General features: G+C 42.7%; 1 protein-coding gene across 21 annotated transcripts in view; it reads left to right on the plus strand.

Annotated features, from left to right (window-relative positions):
• The window catches only part of R3HDM2 (R3H domain containing 2), a 246,597-nt gene that overhangs the window by 141,347 nt on the left and 79,806 nt on the right, over positions 1-25,444 (plus strand). For all 21 annotated transcript variants that reach the window (XM_070740945.1, XM_070740946.1, XM_070740959.1 and 18 more), the window contains 8 exons: positions 6,753-6,949; positions 7,750-7,791; positions 10,492-10,578; positions 11,662-11,788; positions 17,206-17,284; positions 19,325-19,384; positions 22,755-22,895; positions 24,858-24,966. In XM_070740945.1, coding sequence (XP_070597046.1) covers positions 6,785-6,949; positions 7,750-7,791; positions 10,492-10,578; positions 11,662-11,788; positions 17,206-17,284; positions 19,325-19,384; positions 22,755-22,895; positions 24,858-24,966 — 810 coding nt within the window. In that variant the 5' untranslated portion in view covers positions 6,753-6,784. The remainder of the gene's footprint in view (positions 1-6,752; positions 6,950-7,749; positions 7,792-10,491; positions 10,579-11,661; positions 11,789-17,205; positions 17,285-19,324; positions 19,385-22,754; positions 22,896-24,857; positions 24,967-25,444) is intronic.

Raw genomic sequence — 25,444 nt, forward strand, 5'->3', positions numbered from 1 at the left:
ATTCTGGTTGAACATCTGTTGATGTTCATCTCCTAAGCATCTAAAACCTCTGATTTATTTCTCTTCCCTAGGCTGCTTGCAGTGGAGCTGAGTTCATTTTAGGCGTTCTACAATATGGTTGATCTTGTAGTTCTTTTTGGTTCCTAAGGCAGCAGCTGGGGGCTGTGATTATGCACACCTGTGCATATGCTGTTTTTATCATTGTTGTTAGCCGTCCCGAGTCTACGGAGAGGGGCGGCATACAAATCCAATAAATTATTAACAAATTATTATTATATGCCTGCATATATGTGTTCTTTCCTTCTCTACGTAGTCCTCTTTATCGAACACATTCTTTACATATTAACTCTGTGGATCTTCATTAGATTTTCCCTCAGGGTAGCCCTGCTCAAGATTATTGGATCACTGGGAATAAGAAGAGAGTGATAGGCCTTCCTTCCAGAGATACTCGATCTTCATTAAGGTTCAAGGAGAGAAGTTTGTCTCCTTCCACGCTGGTCAGGAGAAGGCTCCAAAGTTTAGGTTCCAGCTTCACGGGATTCTGCTTCTTCTATCTTTTGCTTTACCTCTACTTATGGGCCTCATTTCAGGCCTATATATTCTGTGGCTCCCAACAGATTATCCTTGGGGGAAAAGGTTCTTCAAAAGAAGAATGACTAGGAAGCAAACGGAGGGTCTGTCCTAAAGAAGTAACCACCCACCCCCCTAGAAATTATCAGTAGCTGTTTTCACATTGTCTAAAATAATATTTATTTATTTATTAGATTTGTATGCCGCCCCTCTCCGTAGACTCGGGACGGCTCACAACAATAACAAGAACAATGTAAAAAACAAATCTAATAATTTAAAAAACACTAAAAACCCCATTATTAAAAGCAAACACACACACACAAACATTCCATGTATAAACTGTATAGGCCCGGGGGAGATGTGTCAGTTCCCCCATGCCTGACGGCAGAGATGGGTCTTAAGAACTTTACAAAAGGCAAGGAGGGTGCGGGCAGTTCTAATCTCCGGGGGGAGCTGGTTCCAGAGGGTCGGGGCCACCACAGAGAAGGCTCTTCTCCTGGGTCCCGCTAAACGACATTGTTTAGTCGACGGGACCCGGAGAAGGCCAACTCTGTGGGACCTAACCGGTCGCTGGGATTCGTGCAGCAGAAGGCGGTCCTGGAATATACCTAGAATTGTCTAGATTTTGGTGGTATGATTAGTCTCTTGCTTCTTGGCTTTTTATTCACTTTCTCTTCCAAATGGTTTACAGGGCAGCTCTCCTGAAACACTTTATCTTCCCAGACCCTTTCAGCTATTCTCATATGTTTGCTTCTGACACGGACAAGCTAAATGACCTATTATTCATATATATTTCACACATCCCTAGTAGCAATCATAATGTTACAGGTTGTGCTGGGCCTTTATAAAGCAAGTGAAATCAATATACTTTTCACTGATGGGCTTAGACACCACATTTAGGGGAGCGCAGGCAAATATTTTTGTTAATAAGTTAATAAGTCCTACATAGCTTGGTAACACAGAGCTTTTGCCTACAAGCTACTGCATATGTAAAAGGTTTGAGAGTCACCAATTCACATTTATTTATTTATTTATTTATCTATCTATCTATCTATCTATCTATCTATCTATCTATCTATCTATCTATCTATCTATCTATCTATCTATCTCCCTCCCTCCCTCCCTCCCTATCTATCTATCTATCTATCTATCTATCTATCTATCTATCTATCTATCTATCTATCTATCTATCTATCTCCCTCCCTATCTATCTATCTATCTATCTATCTATCTATCTATCTATCTATCTATCTATCTATCTATCTATCTCCCTATCTATCTATCTATCTATCTATCTATCTATCTATCTATCTATCTATCTATCTATCTATCTGTCTCCCTATCTATCTATCTATCTATCTATCTATCTATCTATCTATCTATCTATCTATCTATCTATCTATCTATTTTGTCCAATACACAATGAGGGTTTTAGTGGGTATATATCTATATACACATAGTAAAATACATGATGAAGGTTATAGAGGAGATACTCATAGTAAAATATAGCTTAGAAATAATAGAAAAGAAGATATAGTAATAGAACATATCAATGAAAGAATAGAAGAAGAGATATAGAAATAGAAGAAAGGTATAGGAGATATAGGAGAGCAATAGGACAGGGGACGGAAGGCACTCTAGTGCACTTGTACTCGCCCCTTACTGACCTCTTAGGAATCTGGATAGGTCAACCGTAGATAATCTAAGGGTAAATAGTTGGGGGTTTGGGGATGACACTATGAAGTCTGATAATGAGTTCCATGCTTCGACAACTCGGTTACTGAAGTCATATTTTTTACAGTCAAGTTTGGACTGTATTGATATTTACTTTTAAATACCTAATGTTGGCAGGAAAGTGAGTTACCCTACAATATGTAGAAATGGCTCTCTCCCCCAGTTTGTCAGCATGGCTCTCTCCCCCAGTTTGTCAGGAAACCTTGCTTTCTTAACCCATTATAAGAATGAACCAACCGTTCTTCCCTCTCCTCCCCATTTGAGTAACAATAGTCTGAAAATCACCCTTCTGGCTTCCACGTGGGCAATTACCAAGGCCGCTGGCTGTAAAATCAGCAATAATGTATGTTTGATGCACTACAGCACTACAAATTAAAGAGAAATTACTTTGGAATTAGTCTGCCTGTATTAGGAAATGCAACCTACAGCCAACATTCAATAAATCTTTGCAGGCTTTGACTGCTTTTCTGTTGAGACTTGGCAGTTGCTTAATAAAATGAGTCGATGAACACACTCTAGGGCAGTGATGGCGAACCTTTTTTGGTTCGTGTCCCAAAAGGGTGTGTGTGGGTGTGCTAGCATGCATGTGCCCACACCCCTTTCCTACTACTATGCATGTACACCCCCCCGCTGCCCCTGAAGCCTGGGGCATGAAAAAACAGCCCAACGGGCAAACAGTAAATTCAGAAAACACACTTCCAATCAGTGTTCCCTCTGTTTTTTGGGGTGGGCGGAAAAGTATAGTGTCTGAGCGGCAGTCCCTTCGCGACTGGGCAGCACAGAAATAATAAATAAACAAACAAACAAACAAACAAATAAAAAACCCACCCAGTTTTGCCTCAGAGAATTTCAAAATAAAATACTGTACTGTGTGTCTATAACTAGCTTCTGAGCTAGTTTCAAACTAGATTTTGATTTTCTTTCTCTCTTCCTTACTGCCATTCTTTTTCTTTCTCTTTTCCTTCCTCTCTTTTTTCTATCTGTTTCTCTCTCTTCCTCTCTCTCTCCTTCCCTCTCACTCGTTCCCTCTCGGCTTCTGGGCAGGTTTGGAAAACTCTGAGTAGATGATGATTTTTAAGTGAGCGATTGCTCACTGCTCAGCTTAGAGGGAACTATGCTTCCAATTGGCCCATGAAGCTTCCCTGAACTCTCTGAAGTGCAAAAAACAGCACAACAGCAAACTGGAAGTGCGTTTTCTGAACTTCTGGTTTATCCGTTGGATGGGCAAAGCTTCTCTGAAGCGTCTGGAGCAGCGGTGGGCAATTAATTTTGCCATGGGTCCGCATGAGAAATTGGGATGGTTTTAGAGGGCCGGACTAATATAACTAACTCAGTTCTACCCAATACTGTATATAGTATACATGTGCTACCTTTTCATAAACAAACAGTATGTTAAACAATGCAAAGATTTACAGTACAATGAAAATAGGGAGGACCTAGTTACATCATTATTTAATGATGAGATGATGAACTGCAACCAGCTTGTGATTGTTCACTTTAGAAAATTGTTAACTTTAACAGTGTTTGGAAAAACTTGCTATTTGAGGTCAAGATATCATGTTAGTTTTTAAAAGACAGGCTGCAGGGGACAGGGGAGGAAGCCCGTGGTATTTGTGAACCACTCCTGTACTGCTCACAGTTAGGAGATTTTTTCGGCGCTGACCACTCCAAAGACCCAGACCCTGGCCTGACCTAAACACCCAGACCCACTCTACAGCCCCATTATTTATTTGTCTGTCTGTCTGTCTGTCTGTCTGTCTGTCTGTCTGTCTCTCTCTCTCTCTCTCTCTCTCTCTCTTTCTCTCTCTCTCTCTATCTATCTATCTAACTATCTAATCTATCAGATTTGTATGCCGCCCCTCTCCGTAGACTCCGGGTGGCTAACAACAACAATAAAACAATATAAAAAATCCAATAATTTAAGTTAATTTAAACACCCTAATTTAAGAAACCAATCATACCTACAGACATAATTGTTTGTTTTACGGCAACACTGTGCACCACAGTCACTGCGCTGGAGTGTTTGCGTGGTTTCGGTGCTCGGCCGCTCTTGGTAGGAGGTTGGGGTCCATTCCAGTGCGAGGATGAAAGAGCTCACCGGGTCTGCCGGGACTCCTCTGGTTCCTGCTTTCCTCATGATTCATCAGGAAAGCAGGAACCGGAGGAGCCCCGTCAGACGCGTTGAGCTCTTTCATCCTCGCACTGGAGCGGACCCCGACCTCTGCGGACCGGTCACAGATAGCGGGCGGGCTGGTTACGGCCCATGGGCTGCCCCTTGCCCAGGTCTGGTCTGGAGGATGAAGCTGCCTTCCCCAAGGCTGAAAATAAGCTGGCCAGTGCACACATGTGCGGTAGAGCTGACATAGGTCAACATCTCGTGTGCCCTCCAATATGGCTCCGCGTGCCACCTGTGGCACATGTGCCACAGGTTCGCCATCACAGCTCTAGGGCTTTTACTTTCTGTTTCCAAATTATTTGATACCAATAGTCCTCAAAATGCACGCTCTAGATTTGGCAAGGCACAGCACTTAAACCAGCATTCCTGTTCAGCTGAATTTCTATAAGACTAGCCACATTCCCAATCTTGCACTAAATTAGCAATGTTCTTTTCTTTTCTATTTTTGCATCTTGTTAAAATAGCCTGTTGACAAAGGGGAGGGTGGGAGTCTCAGCAGCACTAATAAAACTTGACAAAAAATGGGAAGCACTTCTAGATGCCTTTGCTTCCCTTTCAGCTGGTTAAATGCAAAATAGAATAGAATATAATTTTATTGGCCAAGTGTGATTGGACACACAAGGAATTTGTCTTGGTGCATATGCTCTCAACGTACATAAAATAAAATATACATTTGTCAAGAATCATATGGTACGACACTTAATGATTGTCATGGGGTCAAATAAGCAATGAAGAAGCAATATTAATAAAAATCTTAGGATATAAGCAACAAGTTACAGTCATACAGTCAACATGGGAGGAAATGGGTGATAGGAATAATGAGAAAAACTAGTAGAATAGAAGTGCAGATTTAGTAGAAAGTCTGACAGTGCTGAGGGAATTATTTGTTTAGTAGAGTGATGGCGTTTGGAAAAAAACTGTTCTTGTGTCTAGTTGTCTTGCTGTGTAGTGCTCTGTAGCGACGATTTGAGAGTAGAAGTTGAAACAGTTTGTGTCCAGGATGTGAGGGGTCAGTAAATATTTTCCCTGTCCTCTTTTTGACTCGTGCAGTATATAGGTCCTCAATGGAAGGCAGGTTGGCAGCAATTGCTTTTTCTGCAGTTCTGATTGTCCTCTGAAGTCTGTGTCGGTGCTGTTGGGTTGCAGCACCAAACCAGACAGTTATAGAGGTGCAGATGACAGACTCAATGATTCTTCTGTAGAACTGTATCAGCAGCTCCTTGGGCAGTTTGAGCTTCCTGAGCTGGCGCAGAAAGAACATTCTTTGTTGTGCTTTTTTGATGATGTTTTTGATGTTAGGTGACCATTTTAGGTCTTGAGATATGATAGAACCTAGAAATTTGAAGGTCTCTACTGTTGATACTGTGTTGTCTAGTATTGTGAGAGGTGGAAGGGTGGAAGGGTTTCTCCTAAAGTCTACCACCATTTCTACGGTTTTGAGTGTGTTCAGTTCACCTGAATTCAGATCCCCATGATGCCTGTTTGAGAAGATGCTGCTAGCTCTTGAAGGTGACTTAGTGAACTACTTGCAGAAACACTTTTTTTGTTTTTTGTTTAAATGAAAGGTTGTTTTGTAATTTAAATGCAGTGGTAAATTCCTCCAGGAAGAATAGCAATTCTGGGAGATCTGGATTCAATCTTTATATGCCTGCTTTCCTAAAGTCATATACTTAATCATGTGGAATTCCCTCTTTTATTTCATTTTGCTTTTCCTAATCAAAACACTAATTGCTATAATGTGCAGCCAGCCCCCCCCCCCCTTTAAGCTTGAGGAAACTCTTTTGTTCTTTTAATTCTCTTTTACCTTTAGGGAAGGTTCATTGTAATTCTGACATAGATATTGAAGAAAATATCTTATCAATTAGCTATATGGTAATGTGGATGGAAAACTAGCCTATTGTCCTGTGACTTTGGACCAGTTACTCTCTCTTAGCTCAACCCACCTCATAGGGCTACTGTTGTGGGGAAAATAAAAAAAATTAATAATAATATATTGCTCTATGAAAAAGAACAGTTACTTGGGGACTGTTTTGCGAAAAACTGAGTAGAGAAGGAACACTGGATGTTCTTTCCAACTGCAACAGGTATGAATTGATCTGTAGTATATCTCCAATAATATAAAGAATAATCTGTAGATATTTAATGACTTAAGAAGCAACAAAGCCTTATTTTGGGAAAGCCTCAATTAAACAAGAGGCAAAAAAGAGGAAATATTATAAATAATAGAGTTATGTTAAAAATAAACAAGTTCCAATTCTCCTTCTGCTTGCAGGTATCCATCACTAACACTCTACTGTGCTGAAGATGTCTAACAGCAACACCGCACAGGAGACACTGGAGATAATGAAAGAATCAGAAAAGAGATTGGTTGAGGAATCTTTGAACAAAACCAAATATTTATCCAGGTCGCCAAGCAAAGAGGAGCCCGAGAAGGATGGGGAGGAGAGTGGTGTACGGCAAGAATCTCAGGTAATTGGACATAATGTCTCCTAGATGGCCAAACCAAAATATAGAATATAAAATATAGATAATAGTGCAGTAATTGTAGGCTTTTGTGAGCCTATTGCATATCATAGTCCCCCTCTTCACACAATTTTTAAAAATTAACTAATCATGAAATCAATTCATTTTTCTCTATTTTCAGCAAAAATTCTTATAAAAGAAAAGTCAGCAAAAAGTCTATAAAAAACTTTTTGCTGATATTATAAAATATGGGATAAAGTATATGATTGGTGGAATTGTAAAAATGGTACTAACAATTAATTATAATATAGAATGAAATAATAAATAGTATCACTAATAACTTTTTTCTTTTTCTTTTGTATAAGCATAGGATATTTTAATATGAAGAAATTTAATTAATAAGTTTAATATTAAAAATATAGAGTTAAATTTAATAAGAATGTAACTTACATGTGTGGCATTTCTGCTTTGATCTGATTACAGTTAGGATTTTTTATATTTTTGTATTAGTTAGACTTCTACGATAAGCGGAGCAATGGTAGCTCCTTAAATGTTAAGTGTTGTATGTCCTTGTTTGTCCTTTTGAAAATTCAATAAAAAATTTTTTTTTTTAAAAAACAACTTTTTGCTGACTTTTTGGAAGCTAATCTTTTATAAACGTAGTTGTAGTTCCCTCCTTAGTTAAACAAGTCAATCAATGCAATAACATATTCATTCCTTTCGTAGCATGTATCTGAGCATATGTAAATAATGCACAGAATAACTTTTTGCCTTCTTCTTACTCCCGTCTATTTTTTCTTAAACAGAGGAGAACATCCAATCACGGACATGCTAGAAAAAGAGCTAAGGTAAGAGATTGCTGGTGTTATCTTTTCTATGCTGCATGATCATTATAATTCAGAAGATGATGATGTGACACTAAACCTGTTTCCATCCTTAGTTCTGAGTCCCAGCCTTCCTAACAGGGTACCAGATCCAGTACAGTGATACCTCGTCTTACGAACGCCTTGTCATACAAACTTTTCGAGATACAAACCAGGGGTTTAAGATTTTTTTGCCTCTTCTTACAAACTATTTTCACCTTACAAAGCCACTGCCGCCACTGGGATGCCCCGCCTCTGGACTTCCATTGCCAGCAAAGCACCCGTTTTTGCGCTGCTGGGATTCCCCTGAGGCTCCCCTCCATGGGAAACCCCACCTCCGGACTTCCGTGTTTTTGTGATGCTGCAGGGGAATCCCAGCAGGGGAATCTCAGCATCGCAAAAACGAGCGCTTCGCTGGCAACGGAACTCCGGAGGTGGGGTTTCCCATGGAGGGGAGTCTCATGGGAATCTCAGCAGCGCAAAAACGGGCGCTTCGGCTGGCAAAAGGGTGAATTTTGGGCTTGCACGCATTAATCACTTTCCCATTGATTCCTATGGGAAACTTTGTTTCGTCTTACAAACTTTTCACCTTAAGAACCTCATCCTGGAACCAATTAAGTTTGTAAGACAAGGTATCACTGTACTTCTGAATGTGAGTTCATAACCAATTTCAAGGCTCAGAATGCCACAGCTATTGCATTTTGTTCCTAGATCTCATAAGGATTTTTCAGGTGTGTCTTTGAATAGCTCACATGCACTTTATCCGGCCATCTCAAGGTGGGAGGCTAGGGCCTTGTTCTCTCTGTGGCTACAGAACAACCAAAGAGCAGACTATTTTTGAAAAAGCATGATGAAAATTATCCACCTTCTGGAAGCCATGTTAAATTTTTTCCTAGCTCTGGCTTTTGAATCTCGTTTGCTTTAGCTATGTTTCAGTTGTTCTGTAGCATACAATAAGTTAGGGTGGTGATGGAATGGCCCATTATTAAATCTTTCCCATCTATTTCCCCCCCCTTCTGTATATAGAGGAATGCCACACTGTGAGGAAAGCCAAGATCGTAATTTTGTCTGGCATGCTTGTTAACCACACGCTGGGTTTTCTTTCCTTCTTTGGTTGCGATGGAGAATTCATTCATACTTTTCCACCACTCTGTGCTGAATTGGTACAGCCCAGAGTTTTTATCTTGTTGGTTCAACTCAGAATTTATTATTTACAAAGAAAAATAATTTTGACAGTGAATCATTACTGAATTAAAGCTTGGTCTTTTAGGCATTTGTCATGAATGCTTCTAATATTCTTTATATTACTACAGCCTCCAACTAGTAGTTCTTACAGTTGAATTTATTTCTATGAAATTGTGTACAATACATTCTCAAGAATCCATATTTCACCATGTGGGCTTGTCTTGTGTAAAATTTTGTGGACATCACCCTTTCCTCTCACAACATATTCTTCAACTGGTTTGCAACACAGCTTTATTTTTAGCATATTTTTGAATGACCCTGGCAAACCACCCAGAGTAGCTAGGCTTGTTGAAAGTACAGTAGTACCTCTAGATACGAGCTGCTCCACATGCGAGTATTCCAAGTTACGAGCAGAGAGGCAAGCAAAATTTCTGTTCTACATACGAGCTTAAATTCGGGATACGAGCCAAGCGTCCACTAGGTGGTGCAAGAATTCCATTTTTTCCAGTTATCTCCGGGCGAAAAGCCAAATCTAAATGCATTGGTTCGAGATACGAATTGATCGACATACGAGGTCGGCTCTGGCACAAATTAAACTCGTGTGTCGAGGTACCACTGTACATGTAATCAGTGGTGGGTTTCAGCTGGTTCGCACTGGTTTGGGCGAAGCGATTGTTAATTTACCCTCCACTATCAAAGTGGATCTTGGGCGCAGGGCTGTGCTGCAATAGAGAAAAGAGCAATGGAGTAGCCAGCACAAGGGAAGGAGAAGGCCACTTTCTCTCTTTCTTCTCCCTGTTCCTCCTCTTTCCCTTGTGCCGGCTGCTCCGTTGCCTGTTTTTCCACTGAAGTGCAGCGCAGCAACCAATGTTCACAGGGTGATGGTGGTGTTTAATTTAACAATAGGTTCGCCCAGGGTCAGGTTGGCCATCGCGGGAGGCTCGTCCCACATGTGCAGTGGAGCTGGAGGACGGGGATGGGCTACGCCTCCCACAACAGGCAACTTGAACCGGTTGTTAAATTATTTGAATCCCACCACTGCATATAAGGTGCCAGTTGTGGAATGGTAGGTTTGGAATTAGGGCAGGAAGAATCTACTTACTTATTACTTACTTTTATTGGGGGGTGGGGGGGGTGGGGAGAGATATTATATAATGAATTTGCAACTGAGAAGGCCAAATCACATATTTGTTTGTCATGTAGGCTGGTGTAGAAACTTGAGATCAGATGGAGTGGCAAATTATCATATATAATGGGATCCCATCTAAGATGGCAAGAGAGGAAATTTGTCCCAGTTATGTGGTTACTAATGTTGATGGAGTTGACACCCTTTGTATTGCTCCTTGGGCAAAAGAAAAAAGAAAAAAAAAGAATCAATCTTTCTAATGAAAGCAATGCTACCTTAATTACTAGTAGGTGACAGGTCCATGACACATCAAAAGGAGGCTGTAGTCACCTGCATCTTAACTTCAGAAGTGTTTGTGTGTTTGTTTGTTTCAGTCAAATTCGAAATTGAAATTAGTGAGGAGCCTGGCTGTATGTGAAGAGTCCTCTAGTCCCTTTGTGGATGGGCCTTTGGAAACTCAAGTAAGCCAAATAACAAGTACATAAATACCCCTTTCTGCTGGTGGGAGGTGTGTGTGTGTTTAGAGAATCCCTTTCAGCATTAATTTTTTCTGCCCTAGATTAAGGTAAGGCATCTTGATAAAAACTTGTCTGAACCAATAGCATCTGGTGACAATGTGATAGCCAAGTTAAAATGTATTAAAAGTGATATTGATATACCATTGGCATATCAGTAATCTCCAATGGTCTGATTACAGACTGCCATATGTATGAGTCCATGTTCTGGGCCCTTTATTAAGAGAGCCTGTATTACATAGCATGATTAGGACAGACAACTGCATCACAAAGAGTGGCTTAAGGAGAACTTTCAGGATACAATAAGAACTTTTAATCATCTAGTAATATCTGCATATTGAATCTTTCCTACCTGTAGAACAGCAATCTGTGGAGAAAATGATACACACGATGATCCATATAGTAAACCATTATAGTTCAGGTACGGTGCTGTAGGTATAGGACACTATAATAATAAGCCAAAACCAAGAATTGTGGCACATGCTGGAGGGGATTTACCAACCCACCAGATTATTGTAGATTATTCAAGCAAGTGAGCTATGCTTAGAAAATATTAGTGCAAAATCCACTAGATTATTAACCTATCTGATCTGGAAAAACCTTCCATTGTCACACCTAATTGATCATTTATTGGTTGGCTCCCTAAGCAGAATTTAGTGTTCTCTTAGTGTGAAATATCACATTTTCTCCCCTCCTGCAAGGAAAAACAGGGACAGAACAACCTGCCTAGTCTAGCCTTCTGTTCAAATCAAATCAGTATTTTTTAGTGTATGTACTGTTGGCCTCATAAGTGGGGAACATTGATAGCACACAAAAAATAATAATTCCACATATATATTATCTATAGAAACTCACACTCAGATGAGAACTTAGCCACATGGAGAAGGGTAGGCCAGAATCTTCAGTGATTGATGGCCAACCTGACCCAAAGTAAAATTCCTTCCTAGATCCAAAAAGTTGATCATACGATGCTTCCAGCTTCTGTTGATTGCAAAGCATCAGCAAATACAGCTTTTGTCCTGTCGTTAGGATATCATACATTTGCACATCAGTTGCCCATCTGACAAGGAAGATGACAAATCTGCAAAAGATGGTTCCGAAAAAGAAGAAAAAGAGAAAAACAAAGAGAAGGCCCCCAAGAAAATGTTATCTAGAGGTAAGACAATCTTAGGTTCCAGTCACACCTGTTCTTTTGCAAAATTCCAAGTACCTGGATGATGCCAATAAATTAATAAAGAGACACTTCTTAACAATTTTAAAAAGTGAATTAGTAAAATGTTTTAATAATCCTTGAAGCTTGTGCAATATATTTGATGTCTTTCAGTTCAGTTTTCTTCAGATTGCCTAAAATAATTATACTATATATCACCCAGTATTGGGTGTTCCTGTGATCACATTTTCTTTGGCACTCGACAGTCTAAGACTGGTATTATATATGGGGAAATCACGTGAAGGTATGTTTATCAGAGTTTGCTTTCTTGGAGAACACCGTGTTCTCCTGTGTGCTGCTAAAGAGAGTCCAAGCAAGCAATGGGTTAACTTCCTCGGTTGCCATGGGGACTGAGTTAATTAATTAAAAACGCCCTCTCTGCTCCTCTGGTTGTGATGATCCATTTTTCAAAATCAGTCACTTCAAAAAGGGACATGTTTTTCTGAGCTCTAATACCTTGCATTGTTGAAGTTCATGCTTGGACTCTCCTGATATTAAAAGGATACCTTTGAAGTTGCTGCCAGTGTGTGTGCAGGTTAGCTGGTTCGCTGGTGAGAACCGCCACCGCTGATCAGCTGAGGCAGCCGAGTCGCTGCCTCGAGGGGCTAAACATAGAGAAGCGGCAGTAGACAAAGGCAAGTCTTCTCCATTTTTCCTGACTTTCTTGCAAACAAGCTTTGTGCCTTTTAGTGAATCAGCATTTCCACTTTAAAATGGAGCGAGCAGTGTGGTGAGTTTGACTCACTTTGGCTCTGTGACTGGCAGTGGCCATTTTGGTTACATCGGAGTCATTTCCTGTAAGTTCTGCTTGTTGCTGGGCAGATTTCCTCATGGTGGCCATTTTGTTTGGCTGTTCTTGCAGGTTTTGGCTCCTTTTAGTGCCGGTGGCCATTTTTGGAGGTAAATTCTCCCACACAACTGCTCTCTGCCATTTTATTGGCATTTTTGATTTGGGAAACTGCTGATATTGTGCTTGCTTGTTCTAGCCGCTTACTGCTTTACCTTCTGATAACCTGGGGTGAGTGCTAGCTCCAGGGATCTGGGGACAGTGTTGCTCATATACTTACCCAGATTTCTGATAGGAATCACTGTCCCAGAGCAGCACTCTTGCCAATCTAGGTAGCTATGTAGCTAGGTAGCTACATTTGGAGCAGCTGGTGACTGACGCCCAGGTTCTGGTCCTGACTGACAATGTGGCAGCCAGGTCCCACATCAACTGCCAGGGAGGCACAAGATCCAGGAGAGGATCGGCCTGTGGGCAGAGTTGTATGTGAAATCTTTTAGGCAGAACACATCTTGAGTGCCTCAAATGTGCAAGTGGACTGGCTCATCCGTTCCACTGTGGATCCAGTGAAGTAGTGCTTGGACCATGGGCTGTTCAAGATTCTGGCCGGAATGTTTGGTTAACCATTGATGGATTTGTTTGCGATAGAACACAACATACAACTACCAAGATGCTTCTCCCGGTTCCCAGCGCAGAGCACAGAAGGATTTAATGCCCTATGCTGTCCCGGGCCCCCTGTAGCCTTTCTTCCTTTTCCTCTCATTCCGAAGATGGTTTTGAAGATGCTCAAAGAGCAGGTGGAACTGCTTTTGTTTGCCCCACATTGGCCATGATGCCCTTGGTTTGTGGATCTGGTGGAATTATTGGTGTCTTGCCCTTGGAAAATTCCCAACAGCATGATCTGCTTCTTCTACATCCCGACCCTCAATGCTGCGTCTGACCGACTGGCACTTGAGGGAGTCCTTCTCTGGGACAACAGATTTTCTGATGAGGTAATCGTCACCATCCAGGCTTCCTGTTGTGACTCCACCAAGTGCATCTACAATGCGACCTGGTCGGCCTATTGCCAATTTTTTACCCAATCCCATTGGGACCCACTGTGTTGATTCCACAAATTTTGGACTTCTTGCAGGTGGGATTTAAGGAAGGTTTGGCTCCTGACACACTCCGCTGATAGGTTGCAACCTTGTTGATGGTTGACTCAAGAAACCCGCGGTCTCTGTACTACCATCCTGCCGTCAAGGAGTTTCTGAGAGGAGCCGTTAATTTGAGACCCCAGGTTGTCTATAGATATCCTTCCTGGGATCTTTTGCTGATCCTGCAGGCTCTCACATCTTCTCCCTTCCAGCCATTGAGAACGGTTATGCTCTGGTTCCTGACTTTCAAGATGGCTTTTTTGGTCAACATTACTTTGACCAGGAGAATTTCGGAGTTGGCCATGCTCTTGGTGCGTCATGACCTTTACCAATTTCATCCGGATAGGGTCGTTCTGCTCCTGGATCCCTCCTTTCTACCTAAAGTGAATTCCGGGTTCCACTGGGCCCAGGAGATGATCTTTCCAAACTTTTGCCCCAGCCCGAGTCAACCATTGGAACATCATTGGCATACGTTGGGCTCTACGGATCTATATTCATTCGCCAGACGGCTTTCCGGAAAACCGGGGCATTGTTTGTCACCTTTCAGCAGGCCTCCATAGGGTTACAAGGTCTTACCCCAAACTATCAGCAAATGACTGAAGGCCTGCATCACCCTGGCCTGCAAGGGCAGTCCAGTCCAGTCCCCAGTAGGATAACGGCATATTCCACCCATAGTGCAGCCACTTCAGCAACCATCTATTGAAGAAATCTCTCGGGTGGCCACTTGGACGACTCGTTCGCCATTTGTCAAGCATTACAAACTAGACATGTTTGCCTTGGCTGAGGTGGCTTTTGGACAGCAGTTTCTTCAGAAGATCTGCTCCACTTCTGCTCCCCTGGACTGGCCTTCTCCCACCCAGGAGACTTAAGCTTGGATCTATCCCATTGCTTGGACTCTCCTTAGCAGATCACAGGAGAAGTGATGTTGGCTTACCTGAACAGTCTTCTCTGTGCACTGCAGGGAGAATCCAAACTCACCCTGGCTTCTTGGCCCAGGGTCGTTGGTTTTCTGGATTTTTGTTTTGACTTGGATGGATGTACCTTCAACTGAAAACTGGATCATTACAGCCAGTGGACCAGAGAGGGCGTGTTTAATTAATTAACTCAGTCCCCATGGCAACCGAGGAAGTTAACCAATTGCTTACTTGGACTCTCCCCACAGCACACAGATAAGACCATTCAGGTAAGCCAACCACATTTCCAGCAGACACAGCATAGCAAGCATTCACATTTCCACTGAGCCCACTAAATAATTGCTTCCAATATTTAAACTCTGCAGGGCACCACTGCGCTGAGCATTTCCCGTAGAGAAGCTATCTGTTTTCTTCTGTATGATCACAAATGTTGTGCATCTCTACTGGAGGGAAAAAAATGCTATTTGTTGTTGGTTGGTTAAATAGACCTATAAAGCTCAGAGCCTACTTAATCAGCCAATTCACCTAGGCTGGCAACTTTAAACTCTGCAATTTGGGATGAAAAGAATGAGAAATTTGAATAAAAGGAGCCAAAAAACCACTAACAGCCTTTGAGTTTGCTTTCTCCTCCTCTGAGATCAAAAGACTTTGTAAATAATGCAGAACCTACTTGTTACAAAACCATGGTATGTGAGGGTTTGTTCCCCACAACTTCTTCTGATGGATTGGGGTTAATCTTTGTTAATAGGAGGCTTGAAGATCAAACACTGAGGTTTGATAAATTTGCACTCTAGAAAAAACAAGATCAGTCTATTTCTGGTCTCTGTCATTTTGTAGTCATGATTATGGTGATCAACCTCACCTTCTTAAGAAATACTTAAATTAATTGATTACGTTGATAGAGTCTGATACCTTATAACAAAATGTATCACAACATGCTTTGATCAGATAGGCCCTTCCTTGTTTTCCTGTAGTCTGGATTTATATACAGTGATCCCTCGATTAGCACGGTCTCGATTAGTGCGAAACGCTGCAACGCGGTTTTTCAAAAAATATTAATTAAAAAATACTCCACGGTTTTTTTGCTATACCACGGTTTTTCCCACCCGATGATGTCATACGTCATCACCAAGAGTCACTTCTCTGTCTCTTTCTTCCTCTCTCACACTCTCTTCCTCCCTTCTCTCTCCCCCCCTCCACTTGCCCACGAGAAGAAAAAAAGCAACCTCTGCCGGGCAGCTCCCCTTGTGCCCCCGCTTTGTGCCTGCCTCTTTTGGGGATTTTTTTTTCTTTTCTTTTTTGCGCTGGCGGCGGGAGCTGTTGGGGAGGGCTCTGCCGGGAAGGCCTCTCAGCTGCAGAGCCGAATGGGGGCGGAGGCAACAGCGGAGCCCGGCGCTGGGGCCATGCGAGGCTGTTCATCCAGGGGGGCGTGGACTGGCAAGTCGCCCTCCTTTCTCTCTCTTTCTCAAGATCGCTTGCCGCTTGCCTATTGCAGCGAAGGAGGCGAAGCAAGGCTCCAAGCTGCAAAGCGGCAAGCGGCAAGCGGTCTTGGGGTTTCCCCTTTGCCTGGGCGGCGGGAAGACCAAGGGAAGGTTCCTTCAGCCGCCCAACACCTGATCCGCTCCGCAGCGCTGCAGCAGCGAGGAGCCGAAGATGGGGTTTCCCCTTTGCCTTTACCCCATCTTCGGCTCCTCGCTGCTTCCGCGCTGCGGAGCAGATCAGCTGTTGGGCGGCTGAAGGAACCTTCCCTTGGTCTTCCCCGCCGCCCACACGCAAACTCCACCATCTGCGCATGTGCGGCCATGAAAAAAATGGCGCACATGCGCAGATGGTGGTTTTTACTTCCGCATCCAGTATAACACGGAAATCGGTTAGCGCGGGAGGTCTTGGAACGTAACCCCCGCGCTAACCGAGAGATCATTGTATTCAACTTTTTAGAAGCTAGACAAGGTGGAAGCCCTTTCTATTGCAGTGAAATAGATAATAAAGAAAATACTCGCATTGAAACATTATAAAAGTAATTTCACCCTCCAATTTAGCCTAAAGGTTTAAAGTTGAATTTAAGGGGAGAAGTTTGGAGTGTGCATTGAAGTGTATACAATATTTGTCAGAAAATGCCTCATAGTCTTTCCAACTATGACTTTACTTCAGGTGTACTATTGCTCCTATTGTTTACTCTTATTCTGAGCAGTATTTTGGCACAAAGTGAATTATAGTGCAACATTTGAGTATCCCAATGGATGGAAAAGACTGTACTGAAGTTTTGTCCATTCCAGCACCTGCATGAAATTGAGGTGCTTGAATGCCAGATCCTTCCTTCCTTCCTTCCTTCCTTCCTTCCTTCCTTCCTTCCTTCCTTCCTTCCTTCCTTCCTTCCTTCCTTCCTTCCTTCCTTCCTTCCTTCCTCCCTCCCTCCCTCCCTCCCTCCCTCCCTCCCTCCCTCCCTCCCTCCCTCCCCTTCTTTTTTTTCCTTTTTTTCTCTTCTGTAAGTAGGTCATTTCTTGACTCTGCTTCTATTATCTGTTATAGATTCCAGCCAGGAATACACAGACTCCACTGGAATAGATTTGCATGAATTTTTAGTAAATACACTGAAGAAAAATCCAAGGTAAGGTTCCAAGAGTGGTCATGTTGTGGATCCTACAACTGCATGCAGAATTAAAAATGAGAGGCACATATATAATATAGGGTAGTGTTAGCTGCCAAAAATCTAACATGTTTATGTTGGTATGTGTCTGCTAAGGGTAGGATAGAGCAGCTAAGCAGCCTTCTATGCCCTCTTGAAATTATGGAATGATGTAAGTATCATAAACATGAATTACATATAATTTCGAGTATCTTTTCAGTTTATCTGGTCTTGCTTCTCCTAAGACCTTCTATGCTTATCTTGCTCTAGAAAGTCTTGAGCTTGACAAGGCAACAGTGAGATCTGGACTTTGATTTGGCTTTGGCTAATGCGCAGGTTCTGGGTAACAAGTGCTCCAAAGAATCATAATACAGTGATCCCCCGCTCGTTGCGAGGGTTCCGTTCCAGGACCCCCCGCAACGAGCGGGTTTTCGCGAAGTAGCGCTGCGGAAGTAAAAACACCATCTGCGCATGTGCAGATGGTGTTTTTACTCCCACAGCGCTAGCGAGGAACCGAAGATTGGGGGCGGCGCGGCTGTTTGCCGCCGGCATGGGGGGCTTCCTAGCAGCCCCCCAAACCCGGGTTGGGGGTCCGGGGGGTGCTGGCAAGCCCCCCATGCCGGCGGCGACATTTTAAAATAGCCGCGCCGCCCCCAATCTTCGGCTCCTCCGCGCTGGCTATCGGCGCTTTCGAGCTGAGTCCGGGAGCGAATTCTCTTCCGGACTCAGCTCAAAAGCGCCGAGAGCCAGCGCTAGCGAACGGCTCCTCCGCGCTGGCTAGCGGCGCTTTCGAGCTGAGTCCGGGAGCGAATTCTCTTCCGGACTCAGCTCAAAAGCGCCGATAGCCAGCGCTAGCGAACGGCTTGTGCACGCTGGCTCTCCGCGCTTTCGAGCTGAGTCCTGGAGCGAATTCGCTTCAGGACTCAGCTCGAAAGCGGCGAGAATGAACCGCGTGGGCGGGCGAAGGGCGGGCGGCAGCGAGGAGTTTGCGTGGGCGGTGGGGAAACTCCTCGCTGACGCCAGCAAGAGGGGGAAGACCCAGGGAAGCCGGTTGCCATCTACGCATGCGTGCCCATAGAAAAAACGGGCACGCATGCGTAGATGGTATTTTGACTTCCGGGTTGAAAAATAGCGAAGTACCCTGTTCGCAATGGTTGGGGACGCAATAAACGGGGGATCACTGTAATAGTTCATAGGCTACTGCTGATTGATCTACAACTTCATCAGTATCTTCTTTGCCATTACCAAATTACCACTAATGGAAATCAGAATACAAAGAATAGCGATAATTCTAAAAATCCTCCTTTAAATAGTTCCTCTACTCTGCTTCTGTTTTAATAAAAACTGAATGCTTCATGTTAGCTATTTATTTATTTTATTTTATTATTATTATTTATTTTATTATTTTATATTTTATTATTTTATTTTATTATTTTATTTTATTTATTTATTTATTTATTTTTTTAATTTTTATGCCGCCCTTCTCCTTAGACTCAGGGCGGCTTACAACATGCTAGCAATAGCACTTTTTAACAGAGCCAGCATATTGCCCCCACAATCCGGGTCCTCATCTTACCCACCTCGGAAGGATGGAAGGCTGAGTCAACCTTGAGCAGGGGATGAAATTTGAACTGCTGACCTGCAGATCTACAGTCAGCTTCAGTGGCCTGCAGTACAGCACTCTACCTGCTGCGCCACCCCGGCTCGTATTTTTTGAGAATACTGCTCCTCTTTAATAATATAAATTGTATGAGAGCCCATGGGTTGTAATGCTTTGCATCTCTGTACAGAGATGAATTTTGCCTGAATTAAAAAAAAACCCCAATACCCTGCTTTTAACTTGCTACATCTGTTTTGCATTTGTCAATGCAGAACAGGTAACGGTGCCTTTGTGGTTGAGTCACCTTGAGCTTTTAGCTTAATATTAGAAAAAGGGGAGGACATAAATCTACAGATTTTGCCAAGAGACTTTTCTTTCTCTGCACTCAATGTTTTGCTTTATTTCTCCCTTTCTTTTAACAGGGATAGGATGATGCTGCTAAAATTAGAACAGGAGATCCTGGAATTTATTAATGATAACAAGTAAGTAAGGCGGGTTGATTTATGAGTAAGGGTAATTGTGGAGACCGCAAGCTTTCTTGTCTTGAGATGGAAACAATCCATTTGTAGAAAGAGCAAGTGCTCCTCTTTTCCCCAACAGGTTAAGTGTTAATATATTTGCAAGTGGGAGCCAGTTAGGTTTTTCTGTTTTGTTTTATTTGGGACTGATATAGAGAAGCTGTGGAGTTTCTATTTCCTCCATTTGTTTGTTTGTTTGTATGCATCCTGCCTTTAGTTATTTTTACAAAGAACTCTTTAAATGCTTCGTCTGGATTCAGAAAAATGCCTCTTAATGTCACAGATGTTATCCCCAGCTATAGTATTCTCTTGCTTCCTAATAGAACCAGCAGCCCCCCCCCCCCGCCCTTTCCCCCCCAACAAAACAAAAACCCCAAAACCAACCACAACCCACAAAGCCATTTTGGTACATTGCATTTAGAAACATAGAAGTCTGACGGCAGAAAAAGACCTCATGGTCCATCTAGTCTGCCCTTATACTATTTTCTGTATTTTATCTTAGGATGGATATATGTTTATACCAGGCATGTTTAAATTCAGTTACTGTGGATTTATCTACCACATCTGCTGGAAGTTTGTTCGAAGGATCTACTACTCTTTCAGTAAAATAATATTTTCTCACGTTGCTTTTGATCTTTCCCCCAACTAACTTTCCCCAAGAACTAACTCCCCTTGTTCTTGTGTTCACTTTCCTATTAAAAACACTTCCCTCCTGGACCTTATTTAACCCTTTAACATATTTAAATGTTTCGATCATGTCCCCCTTTCCCTTCTGTCCTCAAGACTATACAGATTGAGTTCATTAAGTCTTTCCTGATACGTTTTATGCTTAAGACCTCCCACCATTCTTGTAGCCCGTCTGTGGACCCGTTCAATTTTGTCAATATCTTTTTGTAGGCGAGGTCTCCAGAACTAAACACAGTATTCCAAATGTGGTCTCACCAGCGCTCTATATAGTTTCATTTTTTCTTTCCCCAAGCAGCCTAGGATAGGTTTCAAGATTCTTCTCTCCACCCCAGTTTTATCTTTGGAATTCTTCTCGATCATTCAGAAGGCATTAGAATGGGAATTTCAGCTTGGGTCTTCCAGTCATAATCAGTAGTGGGTTGCTCCCGGTTCTAAGAACCAGTAGTGCTAGCGGCAGGAGGCTCCACCCACCCACCCAGGATGCTTCTGCACATGCGCAGTAACATCGTGCACAGGTGCGTGTACAAACCAGTAATAAAGGGTTTTCGAACCCACTACTTGTCATAATGGAATGCACAAACTGCTGTTGCTGCTGCACAAAAATTCGGGGCCTCCCTTGGGGGGGTGTCCACCAAGTCAAGAGGGCAGTACAACTGTGCAGTCAAAAGCCATCTCCTTTTTATGGGCAGCATTTTTGCCTTTTTTCTCACAGCCTTCTGTATTGTTACGCCTGTGAACATCTCTTCATAAATTGGAGCTCGTAGAGTTTTCTCTGAATTCAGCATAATAAAAAGCTGATATAAAAACAAAGTCGGCTTATCATTATCTTCTCCCATGCCAGAAACATCTTAAATGGACTGTGCAGCTATTCATTTATTTGTCAAAGAACTCTCCAACCCTTTACAATAAAGCTACCTTAGAGTCTATAATAAACATGTCTGCTAAGCCTCAGTGGCCTATAATCAGTGTGTGTGTGTGTGTGAGCGCGTGTGCATGCCTATATATCATATATGTAATGTAAGCATGTAATGCCCAGCCAACTTCTTAGGATTAGCTGAAAATCACTAATTCAGCTCACTAAAAGTACTGTAATATGAACAGTTCTGACTGGAGAGATTTTCAGCTTTGATTATCAGAGGTTACTGTTACTACGTCCTCGTAATTGGCCCAAACTAATTCTAGAACTATTCTGATCATAAAATGAAGTAACTCATATATTCAACTATCCTATCCTGACAGCTGCTTGTTTGGAGCAGAATATACCAAGATTTAACCAAGAGCTATGATATGGTTCATGTTTTAGAAGATTTATTTCCCTCAGTATTTATAGGTCAGCTGTTGCCAAATGACATTGGGCAGCTTACTACTTAGGTATATTAACATTGTTATATATCAATATTTAAGTCATTATTCCTAGAGCCAGTACACATGACTTGAAATGGATTGGTTGTGCAAGCCATTCATTGCCTAAATCTATGGGAAGAATTGCTTTAGTGCCCATCCTAGAAGAGTCCACATTACTCCCAAGTGTACTGAATGAACTACTAGTAGAGATGAGAAGATTTTTCTGGATTGCCAATGATTTTAAATAAAAATTCAATATTGTATCAGTACGGCAATACTACCGAGTTGCTCGGGATGGTTTCAGTTGCCCACATTGGTACTAATGGATGCTTTCTACAGTTGTTTAGCTTGTTAGGGTTAAATTTGCTGAGTCTCTGATAAATCATCTCACCAACTAACATTGAGCCAATGACCAAGGTTGCCCATGTTTTCAGGAAGATCTAGTTGAGCATTATTCATATGGAAACAAATATTTATTTGTTCTGGTCCCATCTGTCACCCTGCAGTTGTGTTATAATTACAAATCAAGAATGATCAAAAGAGGAAAACACTGGGCTTTGCAGTCCCAACTGGAGTTATAGAAGACAGTAAATTTAGGAGGACAGGCATCAATAGATGGGATGAGCCATCTTTGCCTACCCCCTAGCCTAGGGCATTTCATGTAATGGCAGGCCAATTGGGAGTTTGCATTTTTCATTATGTACATACTGTATTTTTCAGAGTATAAGAGGCCAAACATTTGGGTGCGTCTTATACTCTCAATGTAGCTTTTTCGAAGCTCCCCCCCCCCCCAGCCTTAACAAGACGCTATCTTTCCCAGCTCTTACCAGCTTGCAGATTTATTTTCATTTCTAATTGCCGCCAAAGAAGATTTTTTCCCAGCCATAACAAGGTGCTAACAATCTTCCCAGGCTTTTTGAATGCTACTGTCTCTGAAGAAGTTTTTCCCCCAGCTCTAAGTCTTTTCAGGCTTTTTTTCATTGCTACTCGCTCTGAATAAGATTTTTTTTCAGCCCTAACCAGGGGATAAAATAATGTGCTGCAGCTCACCAGACTAAGGATGCTAGCCAGATGAATACCTGGTAGGCAGATCCCCCCCCCCTCTATTTTCCTCCCCCAAAACTAAGGTGTGTCTTATACTCTGAAAAATATAGTAGTTTGGCAGCTTTTTAAAGTCAGGATTGTTTCACGGACCCTTTGCTTTAGTAAAGGACTTCAGTATAAGTAATTCTGAGATGAATGAGCGTAATATTTCATGGCTTTTATTTATTTGTTCTATTGTCTTTGTCCTTGCTGTGGTCAGCAATCAGTTCAAGAAGTTTCCTCAGATGACCTCATACCACAGAATGCTTCTACACCGGGTGGCTGCCTATTTTGGCATGGACCACAACGTAGACCAAACGGGGAAAGCTGTCATTATCAACAAGACTGGCAACACAAGAATGTAAGAGGCAAGAATGCATTTCAGCTAGGAAGGGGGTAACTGGGAAATAAATTACGTTTTTAGTCCTTTTAACATTTCTGTTGCTTTCCAGAATAGCCGAGCTCTTTCTAAGTAGCTAATCCCAGAATTATAAAGTTATAAGATACCATATTTTATTGCTTCTTCTTGTAGACAGCTTGCAGCAACCTTGAGATTATTTATGTCTTTCCTTCCCATTGCGTTGACTAATTGATTAATGACAGAAATGGAATATGTCAATCAAAGCTCTTTATGACAGCCCCTTGATGATTGCCCTTATCTGTGGTGGCTCAGTGGTTTAGCTTTCCATCATTTCGAGGTTGATAAAATGAGGACCCAGATTGTTGAGGGTCATATACTGTCACTATAAGCTGCTTAGAGAGAGCTGTGAAGTGATATACAGTGATCCCCCGATCATTGCGAGGGTTCCGTTCCAGGACCCCCCGCAACGAGCGGGTTTTCGCGAAGTAGCGCTGCGGAAGTAAAAACACCATCTGCGCATGCGCAGATGGTGTTTTTACTTCCCAGCAGCGAGGAGCCGAAGATTGGGGTTTCCCCGCCGCCCACGCCCACGTTCGCCTTTGACTTCGGGACTCAGTTGGTAAACCGCGCGGCTGTTTTAAAACGTCGCCGCCGGCATGTCCCGAAGCCAAACGAACCCGGGTGGCCGGGCGAGCAGCGAGCGAACGGCGGGTGGCCGGGCGAACGGCGGGCGAACGGCGGGTGGCCGGGCGAACGGCGGGCGAGCCGGGCGAAGGGCGGGTGGCCGGGCGAAGGGCGGGCGAGCGGCGAACGGGGGAAGACCCAGGGAAGCCGCCCAGCAGCTGATCTGCCCGGCGCCATCTACGCATGCGTGGCCATAGAAAAAAAGGGCGCACATGCGCAGATGGTGTTTTTACTTCCGGGTTCAAAAATCGCCATATAGCCGTTTTGCAATCATCGGGAGCGCAATACCCGGGGGATCACTGTATAAGTCTAAGTGCTATTGCTATCCTAAAATGTTGACATGCAGCATGTTGCCATCCAGTTATTGAAAACTTCTATCAGACACAACCCATATGTCCAGAAAGACATATCACTCCTTTCCCGGTCACAAAACCTTTTCCCTATCATTCTTTTCCCATTGCAGGAAGAAAAGCACCTAAAATGTTATGGTTTTCTTCTCTATTTTCCTCCTTCCTCTAGCAGGAAACAGGAGATCATTTCCCTCTCTTGCTTTCTACAGGGTGTGTTGGAGTTTCCTAGAGCGGTTTTGTGTTGTGTTGGCATTAATGTTAGGTATAGTTTTAAAACTGCCATGTGAAGTACCTGCTGGTATGAGCTGATATGAGCTTCTTATTGGGCAAAAGCTGGGTAAATCTGGATGCAATTCTGCTGCAAATATAAAGCGTTGGCTAGATAAATTTTCAGCTGATTTTTATAGCATATGTATGCCAATATTAAGAATAGCCCCAAAGTGGTCTAAAGCAGTGGCCCCAAACCTTTTGGGCACCAGGGACCAGTTCCATAGAGAGAGATTTTTCCGTGGGCCAGAGGGGAGGGGCACAGTTTTGTGAGCTGCCTACACTACATGGATGGGATTTTGCTTATTTCCGCGGACTGGTTTCTGGCATGCTGTGGATCAGTGCCAGAAACCGGTTGGGGACGCCCAGATCTAAAGGAAAGCCTCTTTCTAAAGGAATAGAGAGTTTGGCAGAAATCTGGCATATGCCAGTTGTGACCTTGTACTGTGATGGCAAACCTATGACATGTGCGGGGAGGGCATTGCATTATGTGCACACTGCCATGCCGCTCGCATCTGAGCAAAGGTTCGCCATCACTGACTTAGTATCTCCTCATAGGTGCATTGGGGTGTAGGGCACATGAATAAGTCGTGTACTTCTTTTGCATCCTAACTGCTTCACCATCTCATATGCTAAAAATTGGCTTGGGTCTTCTCCGCAGCCCCGAGCAGAGGTTCTCTGAACACATCAAAGATGAGAAGAACAGTGATTTTCCGCAGAGATTTATCCTCAAACGAGATGATACCAGCATGGATAGAGATGATAATCAGGTAAGAGAGGCCATATATAACTTTTAACCTGATTGTGTTCTACAATTACGAGGCACAGCTATCACTTTTATTGGCTTTCATCATTGGGTGTTTTTTTAAAAAAAACCTGCTTCTTTGCAATGTTTATTTATTTGGTCAAGTTCTTACAAGATATTTTAAGATAAAATACAGAAAATAGTATCAGGGCAGACTAGATGGACCATGAGGTCTTTTTTTGCCGTCAGACTTCTATGTTTCTATGTTGTTAAGTCAGAATCTTATGGAAGGTAGCCTTCCTTTCTAATCTGATGCAGCAATGGGACAACAACTTGTAATTTGTAGTAACATGATACACATTTGGATATATTGACTGGGAATTTAAGAAATCGCAGGAAGAACGGTGGATTTAGTTTTCAGATAGGAGAATCATAGAATTGTATTTTTTTGAAAGGATGTATGGGGAGTTCCAATAAGAGCTGGAATGGATTGTAAAATAAAA

This window comes from Erythrolamprus reginae, chromosome 2, assembly GCF_031021105.1.
Source record: "Erythrolamprus reginae isolate rEryReg1 chromosome 2, rEryReg1.hap1, whole genome shotgun sequence".
NCBI classification, from domain to species: Eukaryota; Metazoa; Chordata; class Lepidosauria; order Squamata; family Dipsadidae; genus Erythrolamprus; species Erythrolamprus reginae.